Source organism: Rhinatrema bivittatum, chromosome 7 (genome assembly GCF_901001135.1).
Source record: "Rhinatrema bivittatum chromosome 7, aRhiBiv1.1, whole genome shotgun sequence".
Classification (NCBI taxonomy): Eukaryota; Metazoa; Chordata; class Amphibia; order Gymnophiona; family Rhinatrematidae; genus Rhinatrema; species Rhinatrema bivittatum.
Genome location: NC_042621.1, coordinates 216,711,771 through 216,724,237, shown reverse-complemented (window position 1 = coordinate 216,724,237; position 12,467 = coordinate 216,711,771). Strand labels below are relative to the sequence as shown.

General features: G+C 42.1%; 1 protein-coding gene across 6 annotated transcripts in view; it reads right to left on the bottom strand.

Annotated features, from left to right (window-relative positions):
- Positions 1-1,197: 1,197 nt before the first annotated feature.
- The window catches only part of STAMBPL1 (STAM binding protein like 1), a 129,827-nt gene continuing 118,557 nt past the window's right edge, over positions 1,198-12,467 (bottom strand). For 5 of the 6 annotated variants that reach the window (XM_029609815.1, XM_029609817.1, XM_029609816.1 and 2 more), the window contains 3 exons: positions 5,423-5,535; positions 4,359-4,458; positions 1,198-1,492 (listed from right to left, as the gene is read on the bottom strand). In XM_029609815.1, coding sequence (XP_029465675.1) covers positions 1,436-1,492; positions 4,359-4,458; positions 5,423-5,535 — 270 coding nt within the window. In that variant the 3' untranslated portion in view covers positions 1,198-1,435. Of the gene's footprint in view, positions 1,493-4,358; positions 4,459-5,422; positions 5,536-12,467 lie in introns of those variants that run through there. The other variant, XM_029609820.1, reaches the window with a different exon arrangement.

The following is a 12,467-nucleotide window of genomic DNA, read 5'->3' as shown; positions in this document are numbered from 1 at the left end:
AAAAGCGGCTATAAGCGCTTCCATTTTCGAGAGCAGCGGTGCCAATGCTGCCGGAATGGGATCGGTGGTCGGTTCCACAATCGGCACTGGTTTCGGCATCGGAGGAATTTGGAATCTGTGCATCACCTTATCGATGGCCTCCTGAACCATCCGGTCCAGCTCTTCATGGAGACCTGGAGCAATCAGCCCCGGCTCCGGAAGGGGAGAAGGAGGCAGAGGCATAGCCGGAGGGACCACCGTTAAAGGTGGCTCCCAATACTCATCAGGGTGAGGGTTGCCTCTGTGACCCAGTCCCAGAAAGGGTTGATGCCTTTTCTGGATGGGGTTTCTTCAATGGCAGCTCGGATGATGGTGAGGTCGATGATTTTCCTTCATCGATGGTCCGAGGCTTTCAGTGTCGATGCCGATGTTTCTCTCTATGATCCCCTTGGTCCTGAGGGGGAGTAGAGGTAGTATATGGCCGGGAAGTCGTCGACACAGGACGGTCACCAGTCTGTGCCGGTTCTGACGACGAAGCGATAGACTGCATCGGAGTTTGAGAACGGAAAAGAAGTTCCATTTTCTCCATTCTGGCTTTGCGACCTTTTAGTGTCATTAAGGCACATTTGGTGCAAGTCAGGACAGCATGCTCACACCAGAGGCACATTACACAGACTTTATGGACGTTATGGACATGGTGCGAGCGCAGTCAGGGCACCGACGGAACCTCGAAGCCATGGCCTTTGAAAAATTGAGCCACAGTGTGGTTGATGGCCAGTAGGCCACAAGGGCCAAACTCAACGGGAATCAACCAGAGTACCGCGGAAGCAAAAATTTGAGAGGGGACCCCTGTGGGATATTAAGGTTTTTAGTAATTCCGTGAGGAAAATTCCTGTCAGGAATCTCTGTGGAGCTCCTTAACCTGCGTGGCTACTGCTGCGTGGAAAAAAAAAAGACTGAAGGGGGACCCCTTCTGGCTGCAGATTTAGTGCCATGCTGGGCATGCCCAGTAGGTGCCAGTCAAAATTCTAGAAACTTTGACAAGTGTTCCGTGATTGGGCTCCATCCTGTGATGTCACCCATATGTGAGGACTACCATCCTGCTTGTCCTGTGAGAAATAAATATACACACTCCCTTGTTCATATGATATACCTAGAGCATCTATACAGGCAAGTGCAACAAAATGATCCCCAAAATCACTGTAAGCATTTCACCTGTGTGGTATAAAGATTCATTTATTCTTAGGTTACCTACTCAAACATACACATTGTGAATAGGATTAATATCACTCTGTCAACTATCTTTACAGAAACAAAATGCAAAATGTCAACAATAAATATCAAACAATACATTTAGAATCTATAAATATAAAACTTCAGTCGTCGTTTCTGAAAATGTCATAGGAAAACTGGCAGCCCCTTTCCCCTTTGAGAATCTGTCTGGTCTTCAGCCATATCACCTCAGATCCAGAAGGGTTATTTTTGTGTCTTTTACAACAATATGTTTACACACCTGTAAGAGAAATAAATCCATTATTCATCCCAATGTGCAATCAAATCTACAGTACTTGTGTACCAGTTATCTGGAAAATCTTGATCTTTGAGGCTTTCATTTCTAACTTGGATAGATTTCTAAATTCTACACTTTGCATTGCTTCCTTGTGACCTAGGAAGTTCTTAAAGAGAATTATCAAAATCAAATACATAAGCTATGAATCTATTGTGAAAGCTCAGCTTTAATCCTAGTCCATACTAACATGTTCTCATTAAATGCGAGTATAATCATATACTTTTCTATGGTCCATAGATGGCAATTCCTGATTTGTCTATTACCGATAAACAAGACAGAGATGTGCAGATGAACATAATAAATTAACAGGCAGAGTTAAGCAAAAGTAGTGGGCAAAACATAATTCAATTTCAGGGCAGTAGCATATAATTTGCTACGTTTTTGTTACCTGGGCACACTTTTTGTAACACAATCCTTTCATTTTGGAAAAGCATAAAATCATATTTTTCAACTTGGCAAACCCAAACCAGTGTAGTTAGCAACAACAAACTTTTCAACCAATGAATTGTCCTTTTTTGTGCCTTTGCTACAGAGCTAAAACCAGCAGAAACAAAGAGGGTTTACTATGAGGGTATATATATATTTTTTTAATTATTTGACTCCTGGTCCTCTAAACACGTTCATGTCACTTAAAACATTCCGTGTTAAGTGACATTTACTGGCATCCCATTTATCCAAGCAGCAAGTGGGATGAAATTTATATCACTGTCAGCATGGACCCATCAGAAACACTGACGTAATTCGTGGCACTCTGGCCAGCATGGCTGCTCAGGTGGGCACTGGGGATTTGGAAGGGTGTTGCTTTAACAAACTTCAAAGACAGGTTAAATACATTTGTTTTCATGGGGACTGATATAAGCCGATTGGTCCCCTCACTGTCATATCAGTGAAAGAACTAAATTTATTTACTGTCATTTATTAATTGCTTTACAGATAATAAATTATCGCCCAAAGCGATGTACAAAATGAAACTAATCCCTTTTGAGAATGCTGGACTTTCAGAATTCTGAAAGGGGATTGGTCCTTTCACTGACTTGCAATTTTGAAAGAACCAATCAGCTGTCAGTGAGGGAGGTCCTCCCAGGTGGGTAGGGCTGGAGAGTTCCATGGCCCAATTTGATTTTTTAAAGGGAGAGGGAGGGGGCCGAGGAGAGGAGCTATCCTGACTGACTGCCTGGATGTACCCAACCATGACATGGACCTGCCAGCGATTTCATTTTAAGCTGAGGGAGAGAGGAGATGGGCAACTGGGAGGGGACCCAGACCCAGACTCTATTTTAATGTAAGAGAGAGGAAGGAAGGACTTGCCAGGTCAGTCCACTCTGCCCAGCTTGACCTGAGCACCTCAGCCTGCCCAGGCCAGATTGGGCCCACTGGGGGTGTTTGGGAATTTATTTTTTTTTAAACATGGGTTGGGCATGCAAATGAACCAGGAGTCAAAAAAAGCGTGGTTTTAATGCTGTGTGCGCTTTTTTTTTTTTTTTTACTCCTGGTCAATTTGCATGTCATTAGCTTCCTGCATTCTGTGGGGTCTGCAATAAAATCTAACTCCAATTTTAGCTCTGATTTTATTACGTCAACCCCATGCAGAGAAAGTTTCACTATTTAACCAGTGAACAAAGGACCTGTGGGATCAGGAAAGTGCATGTCATTTCTGGGAGAACTCTTGTGGTAGTTCAGCAATAGTAATCTAAGCCTAGTACAGCTCCTAGAACTCTACACTATCTGCCATAAGAGAATTTGTGCTATTCTACAGCACTCTACATTGAATTTCTTTTAGAACACTTTTTTTTCACTGCAATTAAGAAATAAAGTGCATAATAATGAAAGTCAACTATTAAATACATTTTAAGAAATTATTTACTTATTTGTTCATTACACACAATTTTATAGCACTTTATTTCAACTGAAAAAGTTATTTTCTTACTGCATGACCAGAAATACAAAAGGTAACCTTGCACTTAAGCTTCAGTAATACTATGAAATTATAGATAAGTATCCAGCTGGCTAGGAATCACTAATCTAAAACTGAGCCAGCACAGAAATATTTGGGTAGGGATTTGAAATGCATGGTCATTTTTTATTTTCAATTTTATTCCAAAGGAAAGGTTAAATATATCTTCCATGAAATAGCAGTGACTGTACAAATTGTAGGATGTTCCCATACAAGTAGATTTTCAAAAACTCTACACATGGCCAAGCTGGCATGACTATTTTAAAAGGCCCACGGCCACACGCGTATCTCCCGGTACGCACGCTGGAAAGATTTTTGCAAAAAGAGGTGGTGCAGGGCATGGGCGGGCCAGGACAACACCATTAAGTTAGTGTCATGCAAAAGCGAGCGCCGGGATCCAATGACCGCGTAATTTCCTGCTGCTACGGACTGCGGGTAAGTAGTAAAACAAAAAAAAATCTAGTGTGGTCAGTGGGGTTTAGGGGTCAAGGCTAGTAGGGTAAAAGGGAGGCAGATTAGGTAGTGGGTTTAGGAAATTCACTCCTTTGCAGGAGAGAAATGGAAGGGTACTGGGAAATAGGCCCTAATGTGTCACCACGCACATTTACTAAAATCCCCCCTCCCCCACCACACTTACGCGCACGAGATGGCATTTGCACGCAAATGCTCATGTCAATATAAACTCGTGTGCGCAGGTAGTGGATTTTATAACATGCGTCCTAATGCGTTGCCGCGAGCATCTACTAAAATCCCCCCACTTACGCACATGTGCGGCTCTTTAAATATCATTTAGAGGAAAGGTTTCCATGCTTGTTTCCATCAACAAAAAAAAAAAGTAGCCTCTTCTGTACTTACATTAAATTGCCTAGGATCCTTGCTGTGTGGATGAAATCCCTTTTTCTTACAAGCAGAAACTTCAAGCATCCCAGCATTGGTAAGCCTGAATATTCCAGTGCTGGACAGAACACAAAATAAATGGAGACACTTTTAAAGAGGTTTAGAGATTGAGTCTTAACTGCATTGTACAACTGGTTTTAGCGTCAGGGCCAGGAAAAGAGAACTTTGGAGAGGCTAAGAACTGCTGGGCATTCCGGGGGTAAGGCTCGCATTTCCTCGCCCCGATGGCGTTGCCGAAGCCACGCCCTCCCGTGTGACGTCTGGACCGGCGGATCCTTGAAAGCCGGAGCTGTTTGACTGACTCTCCGAGGAGAGAAAGAGAACTTTGGAGAGGCTAAGAACTGCCGGGCATTCTGGGGGTAAGGCTCGTTTTTCAAATATACTTTTTATACTCAACATGATAGCAAATGGTCCGCTGGCCTAATAAACTCCACTGATGTGCCTAGTTAGAGCGATCTGCATTCAGAAAGAAGCATCCAAAACCTGCAATGCACGCTTATTGAGCCACCATGTTTTTTGCAAAATCTGAAAATTTTTCCTCCATTCTGGCACAAAGTTATAATAAACAAAGGCAGAGAGAACAAACACATCCAAGAAAATGTGATGTCAAAAAAATCTTTAGTGTGTAAACTACACATCTCATTTTGTAACTGAAACAATGACTGCATGTCTACATCGGATCTTCTTATACATGAATAGTCTGCATTTTGCTTTTTCTGCAACGCACCTGAAACTGGTTGATACATCCCACCTGCTTAAATGTTCTTCACATTCTAAATTTACAACTAATTATGAATATAACTGGTTCAAAAGAATAAAAAGGTAAATTGTGATTGTACTGTTAATTTCCAAAATAAAACAGATAAAAAATGCAGGCCAAATATCGTACATTAGTGCTCACTGAAAGAAATACCCATTTTCTGCTGTCCCATTTGCCTCAATTTTATGATATACTGCTGTTTTGAAAGTATCCAAGACCTGCCTAGGACAGAAAGAAGAATATTTAAAGGGAAATAACTTACTCATTGTGCTTCGGGGAACACACAATAGCAATGGCCTCCGGCAGCATTAGCTGATAGGAGCAATGTGTGTGAAGATCGACACTGGATAAGAACGCAGTCTGCGTGGGGTGTGTCTGCAAGACCAAGAATATAATTTCTACATAATGAACACATGCCAAGGTCGGATAACAAAACAGCACCACTCAGCAAACAGAAATACACATTCCCCATGAGGATAAGTTATTCTAGGTTTTCACCCCGCTGTGGAGCACGTCAGAAAGGCCGCAGATTGGCTCAGCGTTCCCGCCTGCTCACTTTGTGTTCGGTTGCATACCAAGGGAGGGGGTAAAAAGCGGAGTGATTAGGTTGGCAAATAGGAGTGAGGAGCAATTATTTTGTTTGTATGTGCTTATTATATACTGCAATTACATCCCTCTCTCTCTTTAATCTATTTTCACCCTCCCCGTCTCCAGTTTTTTCTGTTTGCTCTTACAGATGAGTGCATTTGGGTCTGTGTTTGTGCTGCGAGTTGCATGTGTGCAGGACTATTCTATGGGCTAGTTAGAAGTTTGCTCGGGGTTCTTTTAAAGCTAGTCATTGGGAGAGCAATAAATCAAAGCTCCTCCCCAAATCTTGCCACCTCCCACCCCTCCAGATAAACTTCCGAAGGTCATCGCCTAACTGCAAAGTTATACTCTCCTCCTTGTATTTTAATATGTCATCCCTTACCCCCTCCCAGTTCCCCCATGTAACTCAATTGTTTAGATATCCTTACCCCCTTCCCATTCCTCCTATCTCTTTTTTTTTTTAATTTAATGTACATAACCTCTAAGCTAACCATTATATTCTCCCCCCTATTAATATCTCCTATTGTAACATCGCTCCCTTAGTATACCACATTGTAACAACCTATTGCAGCAATGCTCTCATAGTATATCCTATTGTAACAACCTCTCATACCCCTTGTATTATTCTCTTAAAATGTAACATCGCTTTCCCTTCATTTCACTTTGTAACTTCCGAGCACATCACTTTGTAACAACCCACCGTAGCAATGCTCTCATAGTATACCTGATTGTAACATATTTTCATAATCTCAAATTCAACTTCTGTATTACCCCTCCATATTAGCTTTTCATATTGTAACATCGCTACTCTAGTATCTCTCATTGTAATGACTTTACTTACAGTATCTCATATGACAGTTTCCCTCCCTATATTAGCTTTCATCATTTAATGATTGTACATAATATCCAAACCTGAATATTGTCTAAACCTTAATATTGTATTTTCCTTTGCTCCTCCTTGTGGCACCCCCCTCCCCAGTACAACATCTATTTCACTGTAAAGCCCTGTTGGCTGCATTCTTGTTTTATGGAAACAGATGTGATGTTTCTAATGAATGTCGGTACATAAAACATTAAATAAATTAAAAAATGGGCTTTTTATTATCCACTCTCTACATGGGTAATATCCATTAATGTCTTTAATGCATATAATTTTACCTTTGTATGTCTGGAGGCATTTCCAGGGTGGGACTTGGTTAGGACTTACATGGGTAGTTTTGATTGCTCAACATTACCTATATAAGTCTGTCTTGAAAAAGTATCCACACAAAAAGGTGCAACTTTGTGTGGGTACTTTTCTGTAGTTTTGCTTTGAATACTGGTGGCAAACCTTGTAGGTAAAAACCACTCACAGCATTTATTGAAGTGCGGGTAGTTTTAGATGATGATTTGTACCGTAAGTGGTGAGATAAAATAAATTTTGTCCCAGGCTGTCACAAATCACAAGCTGAACACACTTCTCAAGCTGGAAGGCAGGACAACTGTTCCAAAACAGGGGCTAAGTTTATTCTTCAAATGCTTTCAGGAAGGAAGTGACCATTCACAGTTCTCATGTTTAATTCATATGGAAAATTTACATTTCTTATATTTTACAGACAATGTTGCAAAGATACCAGTGTAGAGAGGAAACTTCTTCTCAGTTATCAAATCCCCTTTATGCAACTCAGGAATAACCAAGGTGTTCTTCTCCAGTGAAGATCAAATACATTTAGCAACCATCTTACACATAAGCAAATGGTCACACTTTTCTCTTCCTCCAGTCATGTAAGTATGCTTACCTGTAAAGGATTCTCCATAGACAGCAGGATGAATTAGCCATTATGTGCGGGTGACATCATCCAACAGCAGTGACACAGACCTAGCTCTGAGAGCTCAATAAAGACTTGACTGAGCATGCATGGGAGTCCTCAGCACACATGCACTGCTTCATGATCCCCGCAGTCTCTTCCAGAGCTTAAATTTTAGTGAGGCAGGCATATATGAAGTATGGCAAATTCACCCTGCTATCTAAGGAAATTCTTGTTTACAGGTAAGCAATCTTGCTTTTTCCATCGATAAACAGGCCTGAATTAGCCATAATGCATCCCAAGCTGAGCGCTGTAATGTGAAGCACATACCTAAAGACAACCTGGCCCCAAGTGTAGAATGGACTACTGGGTTAAATGCTTGTCCAAAGTTGTTATCTCTCAGGATATGCTGTTCAGACAGTAGTGAGACATGAACCAGTGAACAAACAAGCAAGTAGCAGCTTTGCAAAGGTCTTCAGTGGAAGTAGCTAGGAAATAAGCCACCGAGTTACCTTTGCTCTCACTTGTTATGCCTTGACAGACTGTGATCTATGAGACAGCCAGCACATCACAATGCACTATCAAACCTGCCAGCTAATTGGACAGAGTTTGTTTGGCAACTGTCATTCCCAATCTATTGGGATCAAAGGACATGAACAGTTCAGAAGCTTGTCGGTAAGGCTGAGTAGTCTTTAGGTAAAATACCAGGGGGCTCTCAGTCCAAGGAGTGAAGTGCTCATTCTCTTTAGTGTGCAATATAAGCTTAGAAAGAATGTATGTAGTAGAGATGTGCATCGTTTAAGGTTTTCGGGTGGGGCTGCGGTTCTGGCGCCTCATGGAAAATGTCGTTTTCCTGCGGCTCTTTTTTCGGTGCTTTTTGACAAAAAACCCACCCCAACCCTTCAAATTTACTTAATTACAACCCCCCATCATCCCGATCCCCCCCCCCCCCCCAAGACTTACTAAAAGCCCTGGTGGTCCAGCAGGGTCCCGGGAGCAATCTCTCCCTCTTGGGCCATCGGCTGCCGCTAATCAAAATGGCGCCTGTGGCACTTCGCACTTACCATGTAACAGGGGCTACCAGTGCCATTGGTTGGCCCCTGTCACATGGAAGGAGCAATGGATGGCTCACGCCATTTTCTAAGATGGCGCCGGCCATCCATTGCTCCTACCATGTGACAGGGGCCAATCAATGGGCACCGGTAGCCCCTGTCACATCCTAAGGGCAAAGGGCCACCGGCGCCATTTTGATTCCTGGCAGGCCCGACAGCCTGAGAGCAGAAGATTGCTCCTGGGACCCCCGGGGCTTTCAGTAAGTCTTGGGGGGTTTGTAATTAAGTAAATTTGAAGGGTTGGGGTGGGTTTGGGTTGGGTTTTTTTTTTTGTTGTTTTTTTTTTAATAAATGTGCCCCGCCCCCCGCGCTAAACCGAAAAACGATTTCCCCCGAAATTTCAGGGAAAACCCAACTGTTTTTCTGGTCGTCCGATCCATGCTGAATTGGACAATTTCGTTGAAATTTTCTAATTCGGCAAAAACGAATGCACATCTCTAATATGTAGCACGATGCTTGAGTACTATGGAATACAGTTACCTCTTTCAGAAGGAACCTGGAGTGAGTCCATAGGATCACCCTATTGTGAAAAATTGTAAGTATGTTGAATATAAAACTACAGCCCGTAGTTCACTTACTCTTCATGTTGAAGCTACAGCCATGAGAAACACTTTCCTGGTGAGAAAGTTCAAGTTCACCAACTCTAGATTTTCAAAAGATTTCATGAATTAAGCCAGCATCACACTGAGGTCCTAAGGCAGTGAAGGTTTGGAATGCCATAATCCTTTAATAAATTTTGATACCAATGACTGGAGAGATTGGAGCTCCTGCCGCCTACTGGTAATATGCCACAATGGCACAGAGATTAATGTTGATTGAAAAGGTGCTAAGGCCTGAGGACAAGAAGCAAAGCATATACTGAAGCAAGACTTTCAGACTATAAGAGAAAGGTGCAACCTGGCTAGCCCTACACAGAGTTGAAAACCTCTTCTATTTGAAACCATAGGATCTTCTGGTTAAACGTTTCCTGATGGAAATCAGATCACCCACCTCTTTGGGAAGGAGCGAGGAGGAGAATACTGTTCATTCAACATCTATGTTGTGAGCATTAGCACTGGCAAAGCTTGTCTTCCTTCTGTGTGATGAGACTGAATTTACAGATGGACAAGATATGGATACCACTTGCCAAGGCCAGGTTTGTTCTATGAGGGTTATCCTCGCCTTTTCCAAAAGTACCTTCTGGATGGTTCTGGCAACGAGAGGAATCGGTGGGTATGAATAGAGAAGACCAACTCTTCAGTCTAACAGAAAAGCTTTGGGAGCTGATCTGCAGTTGCCTGGATGTTTGGAGCAGAACTTTAACCTTTCTATTGTCTTCTGAGGTGAACAGGCCTAAACTGGCTTTCCCAATGACCGAACAAGTTGTCCATAATCCCTTGAACTAGGGATCATTCATGTGGTTGTAATACTCCCTTGAGGAGGTCCATCAATGTGTTCTGGATTCTTGGAAGGTAGGTCTCCTGAAGATGAGCATTGTGATATCCTGTCCACAAACAGATTTAGAGGGCATAAGAGCCCATAGCTTCCTACTTGTTTATGCAGAACATGTTCACTTTGATGACCATCTGGATCAAGATTCTCTTTCCTGAAAGAAGGTGATAGAAAGCCTTTTGAGCAAAACAAATGGCTCATAATTCCAAGTGTTTAATTTGTAGATGACTCTCCACTGGGGACCATGATTCTTGGGTCCATACTGCTGCAGTGTGCACTACCCAGCCTTGGTGGAGGCATTGGTAAACAGAGACAGAGACACTCAATGCAATGGAAAACGCAACACAAAGATCCACCTTTAAAACTTCCAGATTCATTCACCACTGAAAGGATGCTCTCATCCCTGAGGTCACAAAAATTTGGTGGGACAAAGGCTGCAGAGCTGATTCTATTGGTTTTGGCTATGCATACACAGGTAAGCCAAAGAAACCACAAACCCTGGGGAAGCTTGGAACCTGTATTTTATATCCAGTTTCTGAGCCACCAGCAAGCATGTCAGTTATCTGCCACATCACAGAGGTCCTGAAGAAACTTATGAATTGGGATAGCTGTGGAGTGTACTGGAGGCTGAAGAAACTGGAAAAGTAGAAAGACATCTGTTATCAGGTCCTTTTCCTTTCTGACTCTGATGGACAGCGAACCTTAAAGCTAAGCATTCTCAATATAATGGATCACATACAGAGGAAAAACAATGAAGGAACTGTCACTGAAAAGCATGACGTTTTATGAATGTGAAATCTGGAAAAATCGAATCTGGTAAGGGCGCAGGAAAGAAATTCGTATATTAATAGGACTGATGGTGACGAATGAAATATAGACCTCGATTATCATTTTGCGATAAATATCTAAAAAATAGTCCCACGATGATAAAAAAAAAAAAAAGGGTGCGTGGTTAGGGTAAATTTCCTGGTACCACAAAGCATGTTAAATTTCTCATATCTATGATATTCTCACATTGCAGCCCCGGCCAAGCTTTTATCACATTTTGGAGAGAGAAAGAGAGGGAGAGAGATAACTATTTATACACCTATAAGAAGAGGCACTAGTAACTCGGGTGAGGTTTGTGGGGAGAGTTGGGCAGTTTTACATGCAAAGACATATGACGAATACCATCAGTGAAGATTTTATTTGATTTGGAAGGATGAAAGGTGAAAGAAGAGTAGATTTGTACCATGTTCTTTCTACCTAGCTTGATGTACTAACTGCAATCAAGCTAGGAAGAGAGAACATGGTAAAGATCTTTCACCTTTCATCCCTCCAAATCACATAAAATCTTCATTGATGGTAACTGTGCTGTTCATACGTACGACTGTGCATGTTAAACTGCCCCCTAAAACCCGACTCACCCCACCCCTCACGCCAAGTTCATAATGCCCCCTCTTATAGTAGTATAAAAAGTTCAGACATTAATTAGTGGGCCTCCACAGAAGCTCTCATAAGAACATAAGAAAATGCCATACTGGGTCAGACCAAGGGTCCATCAAGCCCAGCATCCTGTTTCCAACAGTGGCCAATCCAGGCCATAAGAACCTGGCAAGTACCCAAAAACTAAGTCTATTCCCTGTTACTGTTGCTAGTAATAGCAGTGGATATTATCTAAGTCACCTTAATTAATAGCAGGTAATGGACTTCTCCTCCAAGAACGTATCCAATCCTTTTTTAAACACAGCTATACTAACTGCACTAACCACATCCTCTGGCAACAAATTCCAGAGTTTAATTGTGCATTGAGTAAAAAAGAACTTTCTCTGATTAGTTTTAAATGTGCCCCATGCTAACTTCATGGAGTGCCCCCTAGTCTTTCTACTATCCGAAAGAGTAAATAACCGATTCACATCTACCCGTTCTAGACCTCTCATGATTTTAAACACCTCTATCATATCTCCCCTCAGTCGTCTCTTCTCCAAGCTGAAAAGTCCTAACTTCTTTAATCTTTCCTCATAGGGGTGTTGTTCCATTCCCCTTATCATTTTGGTAGCCCTTCTCTGTACCTTCTCCATCACAATTATATCTTTTTTGAGATGCGGTGACCAGAATTGTACACAGTATTCAAGGTGCGGTCTCACCATGGAGCGATACAGAGGCATTATGACATTTTCCGTTTTATTCACCATTCCCTTTCTAATAATTCCCAACATTCTGTTTGCTTTTTTGACTGCCGCAGCACACTGTACCGACGATTTCAATGTGTTATCCACTATGACACCTAGATCTCTTTCTTGGGTTGTAGCACCTAATATGGAACCCAACATTGTGTAATTATAGCATGGATTATTTTTCCCTATATGCATCACCTTGCACTTATCCACATTAAATTTCATCTGCCATT